General features: G+C 40.7%; 1 protein-coding gene across 1 annotated transcript in view; it reads right to left on the bottom strand.

Annotated features, from left to right (window-relative positions):
• LOC128701914 (carboxylesterase 4A) overlaps nucleotides 1-26150 on the bottom strand; it is a 307498-nt gene that overhangs the window by 61309 nt on the left and 220039 nt on the right. Inside the window, exons 5-7 of the mRNA XM_070099784.1 lie at nucleotides 9898-10095; nucleotides 5415-6052; nucleotides 3021-3178 (exon numbers count right to left, since the gene is read on the bottom strand). Coding sequence (XP_069955885.1) covers nucleotides 3021-3178; nucleotides 5415-6052; nucleotides 9898-10095 — 994 coding nt within the window. The remainder of the gene's footprint in view (nucleotides 1-3020; nucleotides 3179-5414; nucleotides 6053-9897; nucleotides 10096-26150) is intronic.

The following is a 26150-nucleotide window of genomic DNA, read 5'->3' as shown; positions in this document are numbered from 1 at the left end:
GTGTTTTACGAGGGACTCCTGTGCTCAAGACGCTAGTAGAGTGACTCTGAGTGTCCTCGTCAGCAAGATTTATGCTAGCAGATACCACTGGGATCGTCTCAAGGGGAGAGCAATGCAGAATTTTCCGTGTTGAGCGAGCCAGCATAAGAGTGCATAAGGACAAAATAGAACTCTGTGCCTTCAGTTAAGTCGAACTGTGAATACGTCATTAGCATAGCCGAACTCTGGCTGCTCTGTCACACTGACAACATATTAAAAGTATCCATATCAGTAGGAAATACACATATTTACTTCCAAAGCAAAAGCGGTGATACGCAATAGTAAAAGTCTTACAAAAGCGTTCAATGAAGCAATTTTGTAAAATAAACAGTAGCGACGTTTGCTTCAGCTGCGGATATAATGTCTACCCTTCAGCTGTTTGTGAATCTCCATTTTCTTCCAGCCTCGCTCTGGTTGTGGACAGAACAAACACACACAACAAACGATTAAAGAGTTCTTCCTCCCATTCTCTCTCTCTCTCTCTCTCTCTCTCTCTCTCTCTCTCTCTCTCTCTCTCTCTCTCTTATACAGGGTTTTACAGGGGTAGGTTAACTGTTATTACCATTATTTAAAGCTAGGAGCTGTTACCTACATCAGCTCTTCGGAAAACGTTTTCATTGTTATGAGACATACAAATAGGGAATAGGATGAAGTTGAAGTCATTTGTGGGACAACGATTTCATCAAGTCAGCAGACTTTATTGCATCGATGTCACTATAATGTGCGAACATATTCTAGACTCGAGCCATCCTAGGAATAAAATATCTCATATGAGGTCACATTGTGGAGAGGGGTACAGCCAAAGTACAGTTGCTGTTTGCTGCCCGTCTTGTAGTGTAGAAGCTCTCTTCTCGCCGACCATAAAGTGGAGACAAGTGTGGGACCTTGACAACATTGCCCCGTTCATAACAGTAAGGTGACTCACCTCCCTTGATTTATAAGGTTCTACTGTAACGACAGAACTGTCTGGCAGGGTCTAGACGAGAGTTGAGTCGTCTTACCCTATTCTCTGTTTCGTCAATAAGTAATAGATGAGACGGGGGCAGACAGTCCAAGAAAGTGGAGCGTACTCAAAGTGCTGGCGCACTTGTCTTGTACGGTCTTGCAGCCTCTACTATCCAGCAGAAGCGAGATACGTCCAAGTGCTCTCAGCTTCCTGGCCGCCTTATTTTTAAGATTTCCTGTTTCTTCATAATCAGTTTGGAATCAAATTTCACTACAAGCATATCAGCCTCATTCCTGGGTTTCAACACTCTCCCATTCATTCTTACTACTGCTCCAGGATTATCATCACCGTGTCTAGAGACCAACATAGTGTTTTCTCAGAAGCAACTACAACCTGCCATCGTTTTCAGCAGGCTGATACAGCTGTAAGTTGGTGATTAATGTAACCAAGAGCAGCTGGAATTTCTTCTGTTGCATAAGCAAATGTGAGAGTATAGTCATCAGTTTATGCATGAAATTACAGGATGAGTTGAAGAACGTCATTAAAGTAGACATTCCATAACAATTGCCCAAGTACATTTCCCACTGACTGTGTTCCATTGAGAACTACGCTTAGAGATCTCCCTTGAAAGTAATCACTAAACAGGCATAGTGCATAGCCGGCGAATCTTAGTGCTTGTAGAGTTGCCCAGAGTCACAGGTGTTATACTCTGTCGAAAGCACCAGCAATGTCCAGTGCTACTACACAACTGATCTTGGATTCATCCAATGACTGGTGCCACATAATCGGGAGGTTTACTAACAGATCAGCAGCCATATTGACGGTCACAAAGAAGCAAGTGGTAATCGAGAAACATCATCTGCTGTGAAATTATTGACAGGAGTGACACTGATCTGTAGTCGCTGATTTCCGCTCTGATCTTTATGTGAACAGGAACTACATTTGCCTCTCTCCACAGAGAAGGCGTATCTATCAGCACTTTGCTAGACAGTGCCGACAGAAAAGAGTTAGATACACACTAGCTGGTCTGCACATCTACTCACTAATCTTGGGTTCTCCTGATCTGATCTCTCTCTCTCTAACACACAAACAAAAAAACATGAGCGGAGATGTTTGTTACATTAATTAACGCAGCCGTAATACAAAGACTGTTCTATCTACTTTAAACATGAACCTGAACTACACTCCAATACCTGTAAACTGAAATCACGTTTAAAACATGTGTTTGGAAAATAGGCAACCTTGAATATGCACGAGAATAAAATGGCGAATGTGGTGGTCACTCAAGTTGACTGTATTGAGATCGTGGATAGCATGTAAACGTTTTGCATTAATTCATTACTGTAAGATGAAGGACCTACCTTTCTCGTCCGATATTCTTGTAAGGAGCTCACTTTTAGTGAGATCAATACCAAAATCTCGATTGCTAGCTCACTCAGCTCACACATTTGAGTCCGGGGATTGATTTCCGGTACGGCTGGAAACATTAGGTGATTCCTTAAGACACCTTCTGTTCATGTTCACTTATTAATAAAACAGGTACCTGGGAGTTAGTCGACTGGTGTGGGTCGCATCCTGGGACAAAACTAACCTAATTTACCTGAAATACTCAGCATAACAAGCGGCTTTCTATATAGTAGTATGTCACTGACGTCAGCTAGGCCTGTATATCTTGTACATGTACTTGCAGAAATAGATATTGTTAATGGTCCCATCCATCTGTGAGAATAGATATATGGGTAATTTCCTTAGACCTCCTGCCTCTGTTCACCTAACAGTAAACTGGTAGAGGGAATTAGTGTGAAGGTGTGGGTGGCATCGTGGGGAAGAGGACTTCACAAAGCCAGTCGAATAAAGCTACACTGCCTGGCTTTCATGGGTTAACAAGCCCCCCTGGTTAATAATCCAGTCTTTCCTTCTTCTTTTGCACACAAAAAGGGTGTGTTTGTCTGTTTAATCAAGCCGCATCTCACTGTCCTGTGCAAGGCTCGGGGCCTCTGATCAAAATATAAAAAAATAAAACTTTGAGACTCACCCCGACTTGGCGAAATTTGTGAACAAAGTGATGACGTCTTCAGAGAGTTGTGTGAGAGCCGGAGGCCGGATGGGCGGGGAGGGAGCACCGGGAGAGCTGGTCACATCACTCAGTCCAGTACCCCAGATAAGACCAAGTTCCCAGCCGGGAGCTTGCACCTAAGGAAGAAAGTGTGTACGGGACTGGTAAGATAGAATCACTGGAGGTGCTTGCTTATAGCTCTTCTCTCTCTCTCTTTCTCTCTCTCTCACACACACACACACACACACACACACACTCAGATAAACAGTCACACCGAAGCAGACAAGCTCACATATATATACACAGGCATAAACATTCACGCACCCGTACATACACACTCTTAAACGCAAACACACATGCACGCAGGAGCAGTAACACGACCCCTGCAACCACATATAGGTAAGCACACAAGAACAGCGTAAAAGTTTCACAAGAACAGCGTAAAAGTTTCACAAGAACAGCGTAAAAGTTTCACAAGAACAGCGTAAAAGTTTCACAAGAACAGCGTAAAAGTTTCACAAGAACAGCGTAAAAGTTTCACAAGAACAGCTTATCATAATGAAACACTCGACAAGGAAATGTTTTCTTCTTTACGTGAAGACCTTTTTTCAAGACCTTTACTTCAAGGACTTTACTTTAGGTGTCTTAGTGTCTCGTAGCTCGATTGCTAGCACACAGCTCACATAGAGGTCAGTGGTTCAATCCCTAGTACGGGTGCAAACATTAGGACGTGTTTCATTAAGACGCCTGCTGTCCCTGTTCATCTGTCATTAAAGTAGGTACCTGGGTGCTAGTCGACTGGTGTGGGTCGCTTCCTGGAACAAAACTGACCTAATTTTTCCTAAATGCTCAGCATAACAAGGGGTTTTCTATATAGTAATATGTCATTGATGTCAACTAGGTCTGTATACCTTGTACATGTAGAAATAAAGATTATTATTATTACACTTCAAAATTTTTACTTCAAGATCTTTTCTTCAAGGCCTTTACCTCAAGACCTTTTTTCTCATAGCCTTTACTTCAAGGCCTTTACTCCAAGGCGTCCAGAGGCTAAACTGACATAAGGGAACAGTAATGTTGTCCTTTCCTTCCTATCTTGAGAGACAAAACACCCACATGAGCAGAATCTCGGGAAGCGCTAAACCCGTGAGGGTTATCCAATGCAAAGCGTGGTAGAGGCTCTATCCTCCGTCCACTAATCGTGCGGCGAGAGCACTGCTCCTGCAGCCATCCAAGCTAAGGGAAGAATTGCGACCTTTCCCTCTTCCTCGCATTGACAGTAAATACTTGCCATTGCCCGGGTGCTGTATGGCCCCTACGGGTTTGACACCTCCTGATGGCTTTATTAATGACAGCAATAAAGCAATGGAATCCGATTGCCTTACTGCCACAAATGGTATATAGGTTATGGGAGAATCACATAGAACAGGAGGTAAAGAAGAGGTAAATCATATGGAAGAAGAGGAGAATCACATAGAACAGGAGGTAAAGAAGAGAATCACATAGAACAGGAGGTAAAGAAGAGAATCACATAGAACAGGAGGTAAAGAAGAGAATCACATAGAACAGGAGGTAAAGAAGAGAATCACATAGAACAGGAGGTAAAGAAGAGAATCACACAGAACAGAAAGTAAACAAGAGGAGAATCACATAGAAGAGAGAGAGAGAGAGAAGAGAGGTAATATGCATAGAGAAAGTGAATGAAATTTATAAGAAAATGAGGATATTATTACTTGCTTATGTTTGAGGTGGAACAAGTGTAAAGTAACATTATAAACGTTGGGTAAGAGCTAAGCTCGTAGGGGTCATCGTGTTTTATCCCTGGAAGGAAAAAGTGTTCCTCACCAGCATCAAAGTAGAGAGTAAGTTTGGTTAAATATTATGTTAATATATATACATATCATTGCTCTGTCCCGTGGCTCAGTTGGTAGCGCCATTAGCTCATATACAGAGGGGTTCCGTATTCGACCCCCGGCACGAGTGGAATCCTTAGGCATGTTTGTTAACTCCTGTTGTCCCAGTTTACCTAGCAATAAGTAGGTACCTGGGTGTTGGTCGACTGTTGTGGGTGGCATCCCAGGGAAGGTTAGTAAACCTTAATAGCGCTGACCTTTGACCTGAGCTGAGGATACCTTACATAGGGCTGACTTTGACCTGAGCTGAGGTAGGGTAATAACTTTTAGAATGAGAATTCAAATGATTAGACGGAAAAGGATCAGAATGTGTTGGATATGTTGAAATATGTGTGTTTTCCCATACCATTTATTCCGGCACTACCCTCCACAGGATGGATATTGAATGCACAGTGAACTACCTTCATTAGCAGCAAAATCGAAATCTAATTTTTGAAAGGTAGTCTGCGAGTAGACTTACCTGGCCAGGGACGCGGTTAGCGAGGTCACACAGGAACATGAAGACCTTCGTGTGTTGAGCTAGGGCGTCTGCTGCCTGGTGCAGGGGCGCCACCACCCCTGCGTCACCTAGCAGGTGGAAGAGCAGGTTCCTGCGTACCTCTGCGCTCTGTCTGATGGCCGTCCAGTCAGTGTACTCCTGCAGCGCCGCCGCCAGCACCTCCCTCAGGTGGTGATGGCGGGTGTTCCTCACCCAGGTCCTAGCCACACGTTCGAATGTTATGTCATCTACTCCCTTAGTGACTAGACTCTCTCCCAGCCACGACCAGGCTTCCCAGGGAGTGAAGCCGATTATCACCTGGATGTGTTGGCGTGTGAGGGAGGCTCCGCGGCGCGCGGCTGCCACCACCACGCCATCCTCGCTAGGACCCCACGCCGGTAGAAACGCTGGGGACTCCACCTGCCGCGCCGCAGCCATGAGCGCGTCTAGCGGCGCCGCCCGCAGGCACGACACAGTGCGAGGGTGCGCTGCGGCAGGATCGTCAGGGACGGGGCACCCTGCCGCTAGAGCCAGGCGCAGGGTGACGCTAAGCGGGGCCCTCACCCTGGACCAGGGGCACCCTGACCACCCTGATACCATCACAACGCGGTGGAACAAACCTGCACAAACAAACTCTGATTAGTGGCACAAACACACCCACAAAGAGGAAAAAAACAAAACTTGTGCTCTTGATCCAAGGAAGTGGAGCTCACTTCGATCGCGTTGGATTAAAGAGATTGCCTCCTATTCCCACCCCAAGGAATTTAGCGTTTCTGAACAAAATAATAAAAATAAATAATAGCAATAAAACTTTCAGGATCATTATTATTTATGGTGGAACGGTAAATCCGTATGCAATCAGGTTCGATTATTGTGGAACCCCAGTTCCCTGGGATCAAGAGCCCTTCCCAGGCTTCAAGGGTTGCAAGGAAGCGCTTTGTAATAGCATAATAAATGCTGCGTATTTCATCCTCACACTGAGGCCCTCTTTAATAAACAGAACACACACTCTCGTTACCAAGTTCCTCCATAGCACGTGTTGTCACTCAGCACGTGTTGTGTCACCTGGCAGGTGTTTTTTAAAACACGTGCCGGTGAGAAAAAACTTTTTTTTCTTACCGGCTGACTCACGCCAAGGCAGGGTGACTCGAAGAAGAAGAAAACATTTACCATCATTCATTAAATTTCTGTCTTGCCAGAAGTATACTGACATTACAGTTCAGAATATTATTTGAACTACATCATCAACCTTCCGTCAGAATGCAGGCACTGTCCTTCTCATCTACAAGACTGCATCATCACCAATCATTCTTCAGAGCGCAGGCACTGACATTCCCACCTCCAGGACTAAAATTCGGCAAACCAGTTTCCCTGAATCCCTATGTAAAAGTTATTTTGCCCACACTCCAGCAGCACGTTCATTAAAACCAATTAGTCACCATTCACTCCTAACACGCTCACACAAGCCTGACTTATATGTACTACACGATATTATTTTCAGAATCTGAATGAGAAACACAAGTCAAGTAGGAACTGACTCGAACTAAACCACTAAGGTGATCCAGTATTATTATTATTATTATTATTATTATTATTATTATTATTATTATTATTATATTATTATTATTATTATTATTATTATTATTATTATAATTATTATATTATTTGTAGGTTTAACGCTTCTTTTTTAATATATAAAATTATCATTATTATTATTATTATTATTGCTGTTGGAAAATCAAACTTTATATCCACATGGGATACACGGCGCAACTTTCAAATCTATGTATATCCATCCTCCCCGAAAACAGATTGCTATCTTACATGAAGTAGCCGAGATGAATCTTTAAGGCTAGGTAACCTAGTCACTTGGTTAATAGAGTATCAGTCAAATACTATCTTCGCAGCCAAGGTTTCAGAAGTGAGACTTAAGAAATGTCTTGAGGTACACTACAGGGAGGAATTCTTAACCCTTGCTATTTATGTCTTAATGCCCTTCTACTGGAAATGTTCTACCTACCTCACTTAAACATAGAGCTGTATGCTATGGTTGAACCATCATGATCCATACAACAGGGCTTAAGAAAATTATTTTCGTACAATATGTAATCGACTAGGCCTCATTATAGCTTTATCTACGACTATGATATTAACAAAAAATTATGATGTCAGCTTCCCTTAAGACTTACTGATATCTTGGTGTAGATACAGCCTTTAGTGACTCAACAATGCCACTACTAAATATGAAATACAAAGATAGGCTAAATGTTTTGTGAGGTGTTGGCTACAGCCCCAACTATGGTGCTAATGTGAAAGAAATGATAAGGATTTACAGAGTCTGTATTAGACTATTGATGATGCTAAGCCCTTGGAGGTAATTCAAAACAAAGACCACAGAATAATTCTTGGTTGCCCTAAAATTACTAAGGTTCTTAAGATACAGGCACTTTATATACTTCCTATCAGTGATCGGATACCCGAACGAAATGTATCTTTATAGAAACCAAAGGCAACTTGCAAAGGCAACTGCTCAATGAAGACACTTGACTCAAAATGACTCAAACAAGACGCCAGGCACACACTAAAAATTAGAGAAAAAGAAAATGTACAATTCCTATAAATTCCATCACATTGAATTATTCCTACATGTTAAAATTTATAAATTAGCCACAAACGAATCCTGAAGGAACCATTAAGAATAATAGGAGATGAGAAAAGAATCTGAGCGTCATAGGGCTACAGTTAGAAAGAATGTCATAAGAATACAGTTAGAAACTTTAGTAGATCTGTTACTCAGTATGATACCATATACAAAAATAAACGTATTTAAAGAGCAACTTACAATGTAAACATAATGTCTGATGTAGTAGCCAGGCTTGGTTACAGGTATTTCTGACAGTTTGGCATACACACAGATGATGATTAACTTAAATGCAGAGCACAAGGTCACCTTTATAGTCACTTTCTTGAACCTTGTGTTTCACTGATCTCCTACTGAAGAATAATAAGGTACAGTATAACAACATATGTGATATGTCAAGGTATCTTATTAATGAAAATAAGATACCAAATATTACCTGGAGTTTACTTGGAGGGCATTCCGGGGATCAATGCCCCTGCAGCCTGGTCCATGACCAGGCCGCCTGGTGGATAAGGGCCTGATCAACGAGGCTATTACTGCTGGCCGCACGCAGTCCAACGTACGAACCACAGCCCGGCTGATCTGACACTGATTTTAGGTATCTGTCTAGCTCCCTCTTGAAGACAACCAGGGTTCTGTTGGCAATTCCCCTTATGGCTGGTGGGAGGCTGTTGAGCAGTCTTGGACCCCGGACACTTATTGTGGTTTACTCTTAGTGTACCAGTGGTGCCACTATTTTCCATTGGGGGTATGTTGCATCGCAAATATACATTTTTTTGCAGGAATTAAGACACATACACACACATATATATATATATATATATATATATATATATATATATATATATATATATATATATATATATATATATATATATATATATATATATATATATATATCCGGAAGTACTCCCGTCCACTTGCAATTTCTACAAAGTTAAGTAAAATATATTAAAAACACAAAAATGTAAATACAGAAATCGTGTTTCCCATGAGAGTAATTTCAGCACCTGAAATAATATTTAGTGTGCCTTAAAAAACACAATTTCTCAGCCCTCTAAATTTTCTAGCAATCACTCTGATTCTTCTGTCTGGTTGCAGCAGTTAATATCATTGCCAGAAAAAAATGACTTGTTTCTCGCTACAGGTTTCATCAGTACAGGAATAAAAGCTCACCTGGGGGGTGTGGGACTCTCCATGAGGCAGAAAAGTAATAAGAACTCCCCTGAAAAGAATGTGGGACTATACCTCTGATAGAACAAGAGTAAGAAGTCACCTGGTGTGATGATGAGACTGTACTGAAAGTAGCGGAGGAATAAAGACTCGTCTGGGACGACAGGGATGTGCATGACATAAGAAACGAGAAAGTAGGGATCAAAATGAGAGGGTGGGGAAAGGGGACGATGATACTTCTCATTTTCCAATTTCTGTACTGATGGAAACGTTTATTTTTTCTTTGCCACTTTTCTACCAATAAACTGTGATTTAGTTTCCTCGAGTGTAAAAATCGACAACCCAATTCAGTATTTTATGTTGAAATATGTTAGGTAAGGTTTGTCAGGAAACAGCACGAGTGTTTCTTGATGCGGGTCTTAGTCATTTTATGACCCGCCATTGGAGCTATAAGTAATCTGACCGAGGCCTCCCGCTGGCTTACCTGTCCACCACTTTAAAAATTAGGGTTATGTATTACTATGTTAATATAATCAGTAATAGTAGAAGTGATACGTACGCAGGTACACGGTCGTGTACCTACTTCTCAATTTCCCTAAACGTACACATACATCGTTAAAACCATTTCAATGGCTGGGAGTGAAGACTGACCTGGGGGAACGATAGGACTCTCCATGAGATAAGAGATGCAGGCGGCACCTGTGTCTCTCCCGAAGAGCGTCACTCTCGAGGGATCACCGTTGAACTGCTTGATATTCTCACCCACCCAGTTGAGCGCAGCGATCTGGTCCAACAGCGCAAAGTTACTGACGACGCCTCCTGCCCCGCCTCCGTACGTGTTGAGGAAACCTGTAGCAAATACACACAAGCCTATAGGAAAATGGTCGCAAGTTCTGCTCACGATCGTATACTCTCATGCTCATACACGCATCAGAAAGCCAGAGGGTCCTACTGCAGTCACCTGTCTGCATCTACCCCATCATAGGGGTAGTATAATTTTTCAGATCGTTGCCAAGTATATAACCTAAATCTGCTTCAATAGTGTCTTGTTGACTCTGTCCCACTGAGTGCTATTAAAGATATACCTTAAAGGTAATCACTAAGGAGGCATAATGCAGAGCCAGCGACTCCTAGGGCTTGCAGTTTTGCCAAGTCCATGGAAGTAAAATATGTAACTTAGCCATTTTATTCTTAACTGTTGCCAAATACGAAGTTATTTTGAACCAGGTTCTGTACATTAGGTTGTTTTCAAAACCAATGATGGACTACGCCCACTAGAACAAATATATATATATATATATATATATATATATATATATATATATATATATATATATATATATATATATATATATATATATATAAATATATATATATATATATATATATAAATATATATATATATATATATATATATATATATATATATATATATATATATATATATATATATATATTTTTCAACAAGTCGGCCGTCTCCCACCGAGGCAGGGTGACCCAAAAAAGAAAGAAAATCCCCAAAAAGAAAATACTTTCATCATCATTCAACACTTTCACCACACTCGCACATTATCACTGTTTTTGCAGAGGTGCTCAGAATACAACAGTCTAGAAGCATACACATATAAAGATACACAACATATCCCTCCAAACTGCCAATATCCCAAACCCCTCCTTTAAAGTGCAGGCATTGTACTTCCCATTTCCAGGACTCAAGTCCGACTATATAAAAATAACCGGTTTCCCTGAATCCCTTCACTAAATATTACCCTGCTCACACTCCAACAGATCGTCAGGTCCCAAGTACCATTCGTCTCCATTCACTCCTATCTAACACGCTCACGCACGCTTGCTGGAAGTCCAAGCCCCTCGCCCACAAAACCTCCTTTACCCCCTCTCTCCAACCCTTTCGAGGACGACCCCTACCCCGCCTTCCTTCCCCTATAGATTTATATGCTTTCCATGTCATTCTACTTTGATCCATTCTCTCTAAATGACCAAACCACCTCAACAACCCCTCTTCTGCCCTCTGACTAATACTTTTATTAACTCCACACCTTCTCCTAATTTCCACACTCCGAATTTTCTGCATAATATTTACACCACACATTGCCCTTAAACATATACATATACATATACATATACATATATATATATATATAGATATATATACATATATATATATATATATTTCGCAGTGGTTGTTTTGCATATTTTAAAATCACCTGTTTACTATGATCTTATTGCATATATTATATATATATATAATGTATATATATATATATATATATATATATATATATATATATATATATATTTATATATATATATATATATATATACACACACACACACACACACACACACAGGATACATTTACTGTGAGGATTACAGATTCATCAAGCCTATAAACATGACGGAATATTTCATACCACCATTACTGAGTATGTAAATCATATTTGATGTTACAATAGTGATGGATGTGTAACTGAGTTTGTGTGTGTGTATGGATGTGTGTGTGTGCATTATTTCTTTCATACATGGGGTATTTTAAGATGCTATCATACCTGGTTTTGAAGCTGTGTGCTGTACCAGTCTCTACCATATCGTTCTCCTGCCTATTCTTTGTTACTTCTCTCCTGTTACAAAAGTGTTTTATCACATATTTGTCTTAACTGCATTTTCGTTTTGCCTTCACGTTCCAGAAGTCTTCTTCCTATTGTTTGCTGTCTCTGTCCTTTTCAAACATAGGAGATACTCGGCCTAGAGACTAGTTGCATTGCTGGCTTTTCAATCTAAATCGAATTGTTTTGAAAACGATAGTACAAAGGATAATTAGGTTTCATACAAGTTCCATACTGAGGTTCGGTGATTGAAAAGTGTAACTGGTTCTTGAGTGCCCAGGTCTCACATATCTTTGAAGGTGAGGCGCTCGTAACCTGCATTCGCCAGAGTATTTTACATGTTTCATCATGTTTGTTTTAGATTCTGTCATCTAACGTCGTAATAGACAGCTCTTCAATATAACTCTATGTGCAATATTTTGTTTTATTTCCACTGTTAGTCGTGAAACGAATATTTTTAAAGTTTTCTATGTTGTACATGTGTATTATTTTTGTCTCTGAGCCCCACACCATTTGATGGGAATTCATTAATCAGTGTTATATTAGTAATAAGGAGAAAGTTGATTATTTTTATCCATTTTTCCAGAGGTCAGATATTTATTATCCACCTTTAAATTATTAAAAAAAAAAAAAAATAATCAGTACAGTATGTATGTAGGCAAAGAAGTGCTATCCAACATTAGCTTCTTTCAGTGCCCGACTCTGTTCAAGGTATATTATTATTACCGCAGGATTTAACCCACAAGGGTGAGGTAACACCAAGGCACTTATTTAATGTTTGGTAAATAAAAAACAATAGAATGAAAATATGGCTTAGACACGAGAGAAAACAGTAGGACATATTTGTTAGACAACGTTTCGGTACTGGGACCTTGATCACTTCTAACATGTCGTGCTTAAATAGCAACGGTCTTCTTGCCGAATAAGGCGAGCGAAAATTTGTGTATGCAATAATTTAGTAAAAATCATTCTGAATCTAACGAAAAAAATATATTTCATTGTGTTTATTATTAAATCATTGTAAACTTATTTAAAATATATTTAACTGGATTAAGCTAAATTATATTGCGCTTGTTATAATTAGGCAAGGTAAGTTTTCTAAGATACTTTTGGTACAAAATTATTAATTTTTACAATAACATAAATGATAAAAAAAATCTTGAAACGTATAAGAGAAAATTTTAGAAAGGACTTAATTTTAAGCGAGTTATTGCTAATTGACCAATTTTACCTATTCGGCAGGAGATGCATATATATATATATATATATATATATATATATATATATCTATATATATATATATATATATATATATCTATATATATAATGTCTGGCCGAATAAGTAAAACTGGTCAATTAGCAAGAACTCAAATAAAATTAAGTTCTTTCTAAAATTTTCTCTTATACGTTCAAAGATATTTTTTTCATTAATGTTAATGTAAAAATTTTTAATTTTGCTCCAAAAGAATCTTAGAAAACTTACCTAACCTTATTATAACAAGAACAATTTATTTTAGCCTAACCCAACTAAATATATTTTAGATTTGTTTACAATAATTTAATACTAAACAAACACTGAAATATATTTTTTCCGTTAGGTTCAGAATGATTTTGGCGAAATTATTGCATACACAAATTTTCACTTGTCCTATATGGCAAGATGAGCGTTGCTATTTAAGCCAAGATCGCAAGTTCTGCCTATCCGGCACGACATATATATATATATATATATATATATATATATATATATATATATATATATATATATAAATATATATATATATATATATATATATATATATATATATATATATATATATATAAATATATATATATATATATATATATATATATATATATATATATATATATATATATATATATATATATATAACCCTCCCAGTGCGACTGGGAGGTATAGGGGTGCGCAAAGCAACGCATGTTGCTTTACCTGCTTTTCTGTCTTCGTGTTTGGCTTCCAGTGCATTAGTCAAGAAGATAGTTCCCGAACGCTTGAGAGACGTGGTAGGAGCTCAAGACCCCAGGTTTACTGAAGCAGTGATTCGGTGGGACACCCTTACAGACTCCTCCAGTAGACCAGCTCCTCCCAAAGAGCACAAACAGTCCCACTGGGACAAACCGATCATGGAAAAAATCGCCAACACAATACTCTCCAATGCTTCAGGAAAGGACAAAGCTCGTCTCCTAGCAGTGAAGGAGTCACACTCAGGAGATTTCCTGTTAGCTGTTCCCAATTCCTCCCTGGGCACCCGTCTCGACCCACAGGCCATTCGGATTGTTGTTGCTCTTCGCCTAGCCGCCCCCATCCTCACCGAACATAGGTGTATTTGCGGCAGGGCGACAGCTGATCAATTCGGACTTCATGGTCTCGTGTGTCACACAGCAGAAGGGAAGTATGCCAGACATGAGGAGGTCAATGACATCATAAAGAGAAGCCTCGCCACAGCCCGTTGCCCAGCTCAACGGGAACCCCAAGTACAGAGGTCTGATGGAAGTCAAAAGCGTCCTGATGGAGCCACTATGCTACCTTGGAAGGATGGAAAGCAGATTGCCTGGGACTACACCTGTGCTTCCACATTGGCAGACACCTACTTGCCATACTCCGTAGTGGAAGGGGGTGGAGCTGCCAGCCACAGGGAGACCCAGAAGGTCCGAAAATATGAAGACCTTCCCCCTTGCTATAACTTCATTCCAATAGGGTCGGAGACCCTTGGAGCATGGGGCAAGTGTGCTCTACAGTTCCTCAAAGAGCTGGGTGAAAAGCTCATCATAGAAACCAAGGACCACAGGGCGACCAGCTTCCTCTTTCAGAGACTCAGTGTTGCGATCCAAAGAGTAAATGCCTGCAGCATTCTGGGCACGCGGCCCACCGCAGGGGAGCTGTACGAAGTATTCGAGATGTAGCTCTGAGTTACCTATGTTGTTTTACTTTCTGTTGTATTTTTGTGAATGTTTGGCCAATGTATTTTGTCTTTAAATAAAATATACTTGAAATATAGGGGGTGGTGGGATAAAATTCTCAAACAGCTTCAGGAAGAACCTTGAGTTTTCCCTGAAGTAAGTTTATTCTTTTCTCTGAGGATGAGTGTCCCTAGGACAGTTCTAGAGGTGGTACCTCCCTATATATATATATATATATATATATATATATATATATATATATATATATATATATATATATATATAATAAATATATATATATATATATATATATATATATATATATATATATATATAATAAATATATATATATATATATATATATATATATATATATATATATATATATATATATATATATAAAGTCCTAGTATTTGCTCTCACAATAATAAAGAATAATAATATCTTCATTTACTGCAAGTACATGTACAAGGTATACAGTCCTAGCTGACATCTATGACATACTACTACGTATATAGAAAGCCGCTTGTTATGCTGAGCATTTCGGGCAAATTAGGTCAGTATTGTCCCAGGATGCGACCCACACCAGTCGACTAACACCCTGGTACCCATTTTAAACTGATGGGTGAACAGGGACAGGGACAGCAGGTGTCTTATGGAAACAAGTCCCTAATGTTTTTCAGCCGTACCGGAGGAGATTCGAACCCCGGACCTCAGTGTGTGAGCTGAGTGCGCTAGCGCTATGATTTACCAAAGTTTAAACAAAGAAAGTATGCCCATCGACTTAAGCCGCCACACGATTCAACACGGAAACTTCGATTGTAAGCCAAACTCACTACATGATGTTAATAGTATATTAAAAACAGCACATCATCGTTGTATTGTAGCCTTATTCAACTTTGGGTTTTAAGAACATAAGAAAGAAGGAACACTGCAACAGGCCTACTGACCCATGCAGAGCAGGTCCATGTGCCCCTTTCCCCCGGATTAGCCCAATGACCCACCCAGTTTGGTCACCTCCACTCAAGGAAGGAGCACAGCACCAGACCCAGCAGCACAAGCTAGTCAGGTCCAACTCTCACCCGCCCACACCCACTCATGTATTTAGCTAACCTATTTTTAAAATTACACAACGTTTTAGCCTCAATAACTGTACTCGGGAGTTTGTTCCACTCATCCACAACTCTATTACCAAACCAGTGCTTTCCTATATCCTTCCTGAATCTGAATTTTTCCAACTTGAAACCATTGCTGCGAGTCCTGTCTCGGCTGGAAATTTTCAGAACGCTGTTTACATCCCCTTTATTTATTCCTGTTTTCCATTTATACACCTCGATCATATCCCCCCTAATTCTACGCCTTTCGAGAGTGCGCAGATTCAGGGCCCTCAGTCTAACCTCATAGGGAAGACTTCTGATGCATTGGATCATCTTTGTCATCATCCTCTGTACGTTTTCCAGAGCATTTATATCCATTCTGTAATACGGTGACCAGAACTGAGCAGCATAGTCTAAATGAGGCAGCACTGGTTCCAGTACTGATACCTGTCAAGGAAAATTTGTTGCACTTCTCTATCTCGGTACTTTCTCCTAGACCATTTTTCATTAAACCAGTGTTATGCCTTCAAATGCCTTCTTGCAGTGAAAGAATATGCTGTGCTTCTCTCTCTCTTTCCTGCTGTATATCAGTTACACTTTCATAGAACTTCAGGTTTTTGAGAAAGTAATTACCGTCTCATGCTTAGTGTTGATTGTTATTTCTAGAACCACTACTAGAATTAGCATGCTTGGCAGTGATACCGACCTATAGTTCAATCCTACTGGCTTGTCTTCCTTAAATATTCTGACTACACTCACTGTCTTTCACCGTTCTGGGAATTGCTCTATTTTCAGTGACTTGTAAATTGAAAAGATAGTTTGGTACGGATCATAATTGTGTCGAGCGAATTTAAACTCACATCATAACGTAATTAATGTTCGGACTAACATAGGCACCAGACCCAACACTGATCGTCATGAGAGTGCTTTCAACTAATTCAATTTCAACAACGTACATAATTAACTAGGAACAATTAAACAATAGCTTAAATGTTGAGATAATATTTGTAATTTAAATATAAACCCGAGCATTGAGAGGATGAGGGCAGTGACACAAGTAATGTGCGCCTAACTAGTATCATTAAGGATATATCAGAGAGGAATATGCAAGACCGAAACAAAGCAAAATTTTTAGAGTCATGGAACTTGTTAAAACTTATAGGCATTCTCAAGAAAGTAATTACTGATTATAGAAATAGAAAACACGGAGCTAGAATTAAAATTATGATCCAATGCCTTGGAAAGAAAGAAAGAAAAAAATTAAAGTAATGCAGAATACTACTTCTTTCTTTAAAAACCCTCTTCAGTGAAAGGTGATGCTTGAGAAAGAGATAGAGAGGAATTTCACTGATAAATACAAAAGAGTGAGCAAAAAATAGAGAGCACAGCAAGGCTTGGTTTTCAGTTAATAATTTACAAGATTAAACATTGATGACATACCGTACTTCAATTTGTCATGAGTAATGCTCAAAAATAATAAACCATTTCTGATAAAGCCTGACCCTGGCTAGCTTTGAAGAAGCCATTTACTTCATACCCTTGCTCAGACACATGGGATTCCATATTCATAAAAAAAAAAAAAAAAATCCTACCACAGCCCATTAATATCCCATGGATGACTGTCTAGACACGAGATAACGCCCAGTGTCTAGACAGTCTATTAAAGTAGGAAGAGTGCTGAGAAGTAACACTTCTACAATACACAAAAATCACACTGTTTACACAACCCAGGACAACTTGGGTTTGATAAATAAGACCCATGTGCAACACCTGGGGTATCCTTATTCTGAAGACATTTCGCCATTCAGTGGATTTATCAGTTCGTTGCAGAGGTTATCTGAAGGTGATAAAACTAGGGATGGTAGAAGACGAGGTGATCAGTCCTTCAGCCTAGATGAAGTAAACTTGTTGGGATTATATACCATTAATGTTCCTACATCTCGCAACTGCTAGACCTATACGACATAGTTTTGATTAACTGTAGTGGAAGGAAAGCGGGGTAGGGGTCGGCCTAGAAAAGGTTGGAGAGAGGAGTCAGGAAGGTTTTGTGTGCGAGGGGAATGGACCTCCAGCAAGAATGCGTGAGCGTATTAGATACGAGCGAATGGAGACAAATGGTTGTTAGGACTTAAGGCGCTGTTGGAGTGTGAGCAAGGTAACATTTTTGAAGGGATTGAGGGAAACCGGCAGGCTGGACTTGAGTCCTGGAGATGAGAAGTACAGTGTCTGCACTCTGAAGGAGGGGTGTTAATGTTGCAGTTTTATAAATGTAGTGTGAGCGCTCCTCTGGCAGGACAGTGATGGAGTGAATGGTTATGAAAGTTCTTTTTCGGGCCACCCTGCCTTGGTGGGAAACGGCCTGTGTGTTAATAATAATAATAATAATAATAATAATACATTAGCAATTTGTGAAAGCCTTCGACAAGTGTGCCCATAGTGGAATAGTATATTCAAACAGACAAAATGTATAACTGGAAAAGTAGGGAGATGGATCTCCATCTATTTAAACAATCGTACCCAAATACTACTTGCTTTAGTTCTCTTCTATATTTTTATATCTTGCATAGACAAGGTTACAAATACTAATATAGTAACAGCCTTCGTAGATAGAATTTTTGTTATATGAATGGCATCCATCAAGGACACAGTAAACCAGCAAATCAATGTAAACCAAGTCTTCCAGTTGATTTCAAATACATTATTATGTGAATATGGACAAATTTCAGGTACTTTACTTCGGAAATATTTAGGGCATAAAAACTTGAAAGAATACAGAATAAAGTCGAACTTCTCTCCTGAACAAAAAGGTAATCTAACTGGAAGATGTTACGTTTAAAAAAACTTCATGTTATCCTCTTAACTGCAAACCAATGATGGCTGGATGGCAAGAACTTGTAAAGCATGAGATTGCAAGATTGAAATGTGACTCTTTAAGGAACTTTTATTCGCTAGACAGGAATGTTGCTGGACATTTAAGTCCCATTGAAGGTTGACAGAACTGGAAAAATGGAAGTGCTGGAAAATTTCAGTGCCAATATTAGTTCAAACGCGTAAATTTTTGTCAGTCCCTACAATCCCTTAAATTTAGTTGAATAATCTGCGCGTAAAAAATACGAGAGCGGAAGGCAGGGAAGGAAGGCAGGGAAGGAAGGCAGGCGTACAAAAAGTGAACTAAAGAACAGTTCATCAAACATTAAAAGCATCAAGTTTTTCAACACTCCCTGGAAACATAAATGAGATTAGTTTAATAAGACACGAGATCAAACACTAGGACATATTTATTTAAAAAACGTTTCTGTCCTGGTACCTTGACCAGTTAAAAAATAACAGTGCATATAACAACATATTTTGTCGGTATCAATTCCCAAGGATTTTACCATAAGTGACATTACCAATAGACCCTTCATATTTCACTGACCAGGCTACCATCCAGTTACAGAGGACATGATCTCTAGGAATTTCAACAGGTAAAAAAGAATCCCACCTCCCTCCAAAACCCTCACATGATACGATATGGTCTTGATACGATTATTGAGGTGACTTGTAATTTTACTGGTTTAAGCAATTTTTTTTTTTAGGTATATAAGGTGGTCAGTATAGCTCATTGGTAGAGACTTGGACTCTCAAAGTACTCGGGCTACTAATGGACACCCTTGTTCATTAGCAGTAAATATGTACTCGGGTCATAAATAACCCCTATTAAGTAAGGAATCCTGAAACATTTTGATCAGTAATGGACCATTATCAAGTGACTGAATGTTCCAGGAAGGGCCGAACAGTTCTTATAAGTTTTCTCTTTTAGTTTTTGTTATTTGTGAAATGTTCCAGCCAGAGTATTGTGACTTTTATTCGTCAGGTTTCCAGGTGTTTGAATAAATCTATATGGGAAAGGATTCATGAAATTTGTGCCTTTGTATATGATGACCTCCCTCTGAGACCCTTTTCAGTTGGAGATAGTAATATACAGCTCCTGAGTTTTTATTTCCTTACAGGTTTATGTAAGCAATGCCAAGTATTCTTTTTACTTCATGGCTTTATTCATGAATCAAATTGAAATACAACAGCGAAGAAAACACAGGTTACATCACCAACTTGCCATCGAGCCAGCTACAACCTTTTCACAACCTATATTTAAAAGAAGAGACGTACTGTGAGGTTTCGGTACATTCTGGACCATTGTCAGGTCACAACCTACATGTTTCCTGGCCATCTCTTTTTATCATTCACTTGTGAATTGACAGGGATCCAGGACGGATCAAAACATTCTCGTAAGGTTCCACTTTGAAGTGAGGATTATCTTTGACTTAATCTAGTCATGGTATCGTCACGTCTCTTTCCTCTTATCTGCAGTACGCTATTGTCTTCCTGTGTTTAATTCATTTGCCTCAGTAGTCGATTTTCGGTGCATTTTTCTTTGCCATTCCCTTTCCTCCCCTCTCACTCCATTTTTTACCCTCTCTGCCTAATTTCGAAACCTATTCCCGTGGAAATCGGTTCCAGTCTGGGCCAGAGCTCATTTAAATTAGACTCAGAATTTTCCCCGCTTGCCACAGGCTCGGTGAGGTAAGGTCGCAGTGAGGTGATAGTGGTTATTGAAGTGGTGGTGAGGGTGATAGTGGCTATTGTAGTGGTGGTGAGGGTGATAGTGGTTATTGTAGTGGTGGTGAGGGTGATTGTGGCTATTGTGGTGAGGGTGATAGCAGTTATTGTACTGGTGGTGAGGGTGATAGTGGTTATTGTATTGGTAGTGAGGGTGATAGTGGTTATTGTAGTGGTCGTGAGGGTGATAGTGGTTATTGAAGTGGTGGTGAGGGTGATAGTGGTTATTGAAGTGGTGGTGAGGGTGATAGTGGTTATTGTAGTGGTGGTGAGGGTGATAGTGGTTATTGTAGTGGTGGTGAGGGTGATAGTGGTTATTGTAGTGGTGGTAAGGGTGATTGTGGCTATTGTGGTGAGGGTGATAGCAGTTATTGTACTGGTGGTGAGGGTGATAGTGGTTATTGTATTGGTAGTGAGGGTGATAGTGGTTATGGCAGCGGTGGTGATAGTGATTGTTGCTATTGTAGTGGTGGTGAGGGTTACCTGGAGGTTATTCCGGGGGTCAACGCCCCCGAGGCCCGGTCCATGACCAGGCCTCCCGATGGATCAGGGCCTGATCAACTAGGCTGTTACTGCTGGCCGCACGCAGTCCAACGTACGAGCCACAGCCCGGCTGATCCGGCACTGACTTTAGGCATCTGTCCAGCTCTCTCTTGAAGGAAGCCAGGGGTTTATTGGCAATTCCCCGAATGCTTGATGGGAGGCTGTTGAACAGTTTTGGGCTCCGGACACTTATGGTGTTTTTCCTTAGCGTACCAATAGCGCCCATACTTTTAATTGGGGGCGATACGGATACGGTGATACTGATGAGACAGGCTCGTGGTGGTGGTGAAGGTAGTGGTGGTAGTGGTCGTAGTGGTCGTAGTGGTGATGATAGCAGCGGCTTTACATTATTTCATTATTAAACTTAAAACTCATTCTACATTGTTCGTTTCCTTAGGATTATTTCCTGTAGATTTTTCGAACGCTCTCAGAATACATAAAATAATGAATATTTATTTGAAATCTGCGATGGTTTAGGTGGGTAACATAAACCCTCGAAATAAAGGCGTGTATATATATATATATATATATATATATATATATATATATATATATATATATATATATATATATATATATATATAATATACTCATTTTACACTGTTCGATTTCTTACGCATTACCTTCGTTAATTTAAGGAAGTTCTCGTAATGTAATACGTTTTTTTTTAGTTTGATCTTTGGATTGTTTTAGGTTGGTAATGTAATCCCACATAAAAACGGATATTGAGCAACAGATACAAATATAGAAACGAGAGCGACACATCTGACATTATTATGTCTAAGATAATATATACATTCAAATTTGCAGTTATTCAAGCGTGTGGGGACACTGCAGTACAGGGTGTTTCAAATTGATGGACCCGATGTGTACTGTATACTGCTTTGAAATGGGTCAGCGTTTAAAAACACCCTATTGTTGTTCCTATAAGGTACCTCTCCCTAACTACAACACTGTTACTGACTTTCCAGTTCACTGCTTGCTGTATCGGCTCCTTTTTTTGTTCTGTTCAGAATTTTTCCTCGGTATTTTTAACTTCTTCCATGATCGTATTCTCTGGCAACACAATCTCCCTTCCTGTTTGTTTTTCTCGTGGGATTTGGCAAGGTAAATTTTTTATTTTCTCAACCGGGTCTTTCCTTTTTCTACAGCTCCAGACAGTGACCTCACATGTAACTAAATTTCACTTTCTTTACGTTTTCACTAACTTACCTTTATGGGATTTAGTCACACACACACACACACACACACACACACACACACACACACACACACACACACACACACACACACACACACACACACACACACACACACACACACAAGAGAGAGAGGGGTGGGTGGATTGCATTTTCTTGGACTGCAAGAAGGCGTTTGACACAGTTCCACACAAGAGATTGGTGCAAAAACTGGAGGACCAAGCAGGGATAACAGGGAAGGCACTACAATGGATCAGGGAATACTTGTCAGGAAGACAGCAGCGAGTCATGGTACGTGGCGAGGTGTCAGAGTGGGCACCTGTGACCAGCGGGGTCCCGCAGGGGTCAGTCCTAGGACCAGTGCTGTTTCTGGTATTTGTGAACGACATGACGGAAGGAATAGACTCTGAGGTGTCCCTGTTTGCAGATGACGTGAAGTTGATGAGAAGAATTCAAAGGGATCTGGACAGGCTGCAGACCTGGTCCAGCAATTGGCTCCTGGAGTTCAATCCCACCAAGTGCAAAGTCATGAAGATTGGGGAAGGGCAAAGAAGGCCGCAGACGGAGTACAGTCTAGGGGGTCAGAGACTACAAACCTCACTCAAGGAAAAAGATCTTGGGGTGAGTATAACACCAGGCACATCTCCTGAAGCGCACATCAACCAAATAACTGCTGCAGCATATGGGCGCCTAGCAAACCTCAGAACAGCATTCCGACATCTTAATAAGGAATCATTCAGGACCCTGTACACCGTGTACGTTACGCCCATATTAGAGTATGCGGCACCAGTTTGGAACCCACACCTAGCCAAGCACGTGAAGAAACTAGAGAAAGTGCAAAGGTTTGCAACAAGACTAGTCCCAGAGCTAAGAGGTATGTCCTACGAGGAGAGGTTAAGGGAAATCAACCTGACGACACTGGAGGACAGGAGAGATAGGGGGGACATGATAACGACATACAAAATACTGAGAGGAATTGACAAGGTGGACAAAGACAGGATGTTCCAGAGATTGGACACAGTAACAAGGGGACACAGTTGGAAGCTGAAGACACAGATGAATCACAGGGATGTTAGGAAGTATTTCTTCAGCCACAGAGTAGTCAGTAAGTGGAATAGTTTGGGAAGCGATGTAGTGGAGGCAGGATCCATACATAGCTTTAAGCAGAGGTATGATAAAGCGCACGGCTCAGGGAGAGTGACCTAGTAGCGATCAGTGAAGAGGCGGGGCCAGGAGCTCGAACTCGACCCCCGCAACCTCAACTAGGTGAGTACACACACACGCACACACATACACTTACACTCGCATGCATACACACAAGTACACTCACATTCACACACATACATTCACACTATAACAAGAACAATAACATGGAGGAACACTCCAAGTACAATACCGTATTATGTTCGACGTGCTTCACATGTAACCACTGTCCTGCATCCCATTAATAAGCAATTTTAAAGTACCATAATTTACTGCTGGTTCGAATGAGTGTACCATTCGAATATAGGGGTGACTGCTAGGGAGTCTCCAATATGTTGAACATAGAGATTAACGAGATATTAATAGAGGATGCAGGGGCAACACTATAGTTAATTAGGAAGGGTGCACCAGCAGATGCTGCTCACACCAAACACACAACAGTGAAGGTGGTGGACAAACCATTAGAATGTCTTGCTATATCAAGAGCAATGGGATCTGATAGTGTTACCATGGATTCTGAGAGAGGGAGCAGAAGCATTGTCTATAACACTAGCCAATATAAGTAACAAGTCTATGATTACAGGACAGTTGCCAGATATTTGGAAGACAAAGGTAGTCAAAATTTGATAACAAATTTTCGATAAATTTGGTAAATTGGCTCATTCATCGGTCAAATTCCGTACAAAAAACTCGTTAAGGTACATCAGTGTTTAGAATTAGAAGCCAGTCAGAAGTAGTTTACTCCAAATATCACATGCAAACGAATATTTTTAAGATGTATTTCGGTTGTTGAGCGATACTAGAAAAGCCTCTCTGTTATATATAAACCCTGTACCTCCAAGACCCTCTCTGTACTACATAAACCCAGCCTCCTGTACCTCCAAGACCCTCTCTGTACTACATAAACCCAGCCTCCTGTGCCTCCAAGACCCTCTCTGTACTACATAAACCCAGCCTCCTGTGCCTCCAAGACCCTCTCTGTACTACATAAACCCAGCCTCCTGTGCCTCCAAGACCCTCTCTGTACTACATAAACCCAGCCTCCTGTGCCTCCAAGACCCTCTCTGTACTACATAAACCCAGCCTCCTGTACCTCCAAGACCCTCTCTGTACTACATAAACCCAGCCTCCTGTGCCTCCAAGACCCTCTCTGTACTACATAAACCCAGCCTCCTGTGCCTCCAAGACCCTCTCTGTACTACATAAACCCAGCCTCCTGTGCCTCCAAGACCCTCTCTGTACTACATAAACCCAGCCTCCTGTGCCTCCAAGACCCTCTCTGTACTACATAAACCCAGCCTCCTGTACCTCCAAGACCCTCTCTGTACTACATAAACCCAGCCTCCTGTGCCTCCAAGACCCTCTCTGTACTACATAAACCCAGCCTCCTGTACCTCCAAGACCCTCTCTGTACTACATAAACCCAGCCTCCTGTGCCTCCAAGACCCTCTCTGTACTACATAAACCCAGCCTCCTGTACCTCCAAGACCCTCTCTGTACTACATAAACCCAGCCTCCTGTGCCTCCAAGACCCTCTCTGTACTACATAAACCCAGCCTCCTGTACCTCCAAGACCCTCTCTGTACTACATAAACCCAGCCTCCTGTGCCTCCAAGACCCTCTCTGTACTACATAAACCCAGCCTCCTGTACCTCCAAGACCCTCTCTGTACTACATAAACCCAGCCTCCTGTGCCTCCAAGACCCTCTCTGTACTACATAAACCCAGCCTCCTGTACCTCCAAGACCCTCTCTGTACTACATAAACCCAGCCTCCTGTGCCTCCAAGACCCTCTTTGTACTACATAAACCCAGCCTCCTGTGCCTCCAAGACCCTCTCTGTACTACATAAACCCAGCCTCCTGTACCTCCAAGACCCTCTCTGTACTACATAAACCCAGCCTCCTGTGCCTCCAAGACCCTCTCTGTACTACATAAACCCAGCCTCCTGTACCTCCAAGACCCTCTCTGTACTACATAAACCCAGCCTCCTGTACCTCCAAGACCCTCTCTGTACTACATAAACCCAGCCTCCTGTACCTCCAAGACCCTCTCTGTACTACATAAACCCAGCCTCTTGTACCTCCAAGACCCTCTCTGTACTACATAAACACAGCCTCCTGTACCTCCAAGACCCTCTCTGTACTACATAAACCCAGCCTCCTGTACCTCCAAGACCCTCTCTGTACTACATAAACCCAGCCTCCTGTACCTCCAAGACCCTCTCTGTACTACATAAACCCAGCCTCCTGTACCTCCAAGAACTGGAAATAGAATACTCAACTCATGTAATGAAAAAATACTACATCTAATCTAACCACTAAAAATACTAACCACCTTCTAAAGTACTACCTAATAGTTTAGAAATTTTGAAGCCTATTAGAAGAGGTTTTCTAAATATGTTTCATAGAAATAAATATTTGTTAACGATCTACTCATAACTGAGAGGATTGTACTTGCTCTTGTAAATTGTTACAAGATGTTCAGAAATTATAACTGAAAGACTTGGAGGAATCTAGTGAAAAACAAGATCAGTTTGCCAAAATTATCATCATCTCTGGCGGAAAGTTGTACGTATTTATAGCATAATGTTCGTAAATAATTTCGCCCGTTTGTCACACACACACAGGGCCAGGAGCTAAGTCTTGACCCATGTAACTACAATTAGGTGAGTACACAGACACACACACACACACACGCACACACACACACACACAC

The sequence above is a fragment of the Cherax quadricarinatus genome, chromosome 69, assembly GCF_038502225.1.
Source record: "Cherax quadricarinatus isolate ZL_2023a chromosome 69, ASM3850222v1, whole genome shotgun sequence".
Lineage (NCBI taxonomy): Eukaryota > Metazoa > Arthropoda > Malacostraca > Decapoda > Parastacidae > Cherax > Cherax quadricarinatus.
The sequence above is the reverse complement of the archived record's forward strand: the minus strand, read 5'-3'. Positions and strand labels throughout refer to the sequence as shown.